This window comes from Trypanosoma theileri, assembly GCF_002087225.1.
Source record: "Trypanosoma theileri isolate Edinburgh chromosome Unknown TM35_Tth_219_V1, whole genome shotgun sequence".
Taxonomy (NCBI): Eukaryota; Euglenozoa; class Kinetoplastea; order Trypanosomatida; family Trypanosomatidae; genus Trypanosoma; species Trypanosoma theileri.
This window is the reverse complement of record NW_021640061.1, coordinates 2,934-3,806: the sequence shown is the minus strand read 5'-3', so window position 1 is coordinate 3,806 and position 873 is coordinate 2,934. Positions and strand designations below refer to the sequence as shown.

Genomic DNA, 873 nt, shown 5'->3' with positions numbered 1-873 from the left:
TTGGCACATGGCGACAACGTGCACAGAAACAATGGGAGAAACTCCAACAAAAAGAAAAACAAAAAGAACAGATAAAAGGAAAAGAAGATAAAGATAAAAAACCATCATCCTCCTCCTCTTCTTCTTCTTCTTTAGAGGAAGTAATGGGAAACGATAATAAAGATAATGGTTGGCTTTCTCCAGCAGAACAACATCGTTATCAACGTGGGGCGGCTTTTTGGAATAAAGTTCATTTCCCTCACAATAATAATAATAATAATAATAATAATAATAATAATAATAATAATAATAATAATCATCATCATCATAATAAAGAAAAAGAAAAAAAAGAAGAAGATGATGATTCATTAGCATTTCTTCAACCTCAACCTATTGGATTACGTGGAAGTGATATGTCTGGTACTTCTTTTCAACATACACCACTCCGTTGTGGTCAAAGTCCACTTGGTTGGATCTTTTCACATTTTATAGGTGCTGTTTATCGCGTCTTTGGCTCTTCTGCAGCTCAACAAGTTCTCTTATCTATATATGGATCTCTAAATGTTAATCTTCCAGGTAAGGCAATAGAGTTATTACTACGTACATTAGAACACTTTCCTACAGTAAATGTAGCGGAAGCGATACTCGCCGCACAGGGACTTTCACATCATATAGTGGCAGAAACTAGAATCTTATCAGATGAACCAATGCCAATGGAAACTCATAATAATAATAATAATACTAATAATAATAATAATAATAATAATAATAAGGATAATAATAATAAAGAGAAGAAGGAGGAAAAGACGGATTTAACAGAAGCAGTAGTAGTTTGTAGTGGACCCAATACATCTTCTTCTTCATCTATACAATCATCTTCACAATTATTATCAT

At 32.8% G+C, this 873-nt stretch overlaps 1 protein-coding gene across 1 annotated transcript; it reads left to right on the top strand.

Moving 5' to 3' along the window:
* Positions 1-143: 143 nt before the first annotated feature.
* On the top strand, positions 144-872 carry TM35_002191010 (uncharacterized protein; the record flags this gene model as incomplete). Its single annotated transcript, XM_029032032.1, has 1 exon — positions 144-872. A coding segment is annotated over one exon (729 nt), but the record flags the coding sequence as incomplete, so codon positions are not given.
* Position 873: the final 1 nt, after the last annotated feature.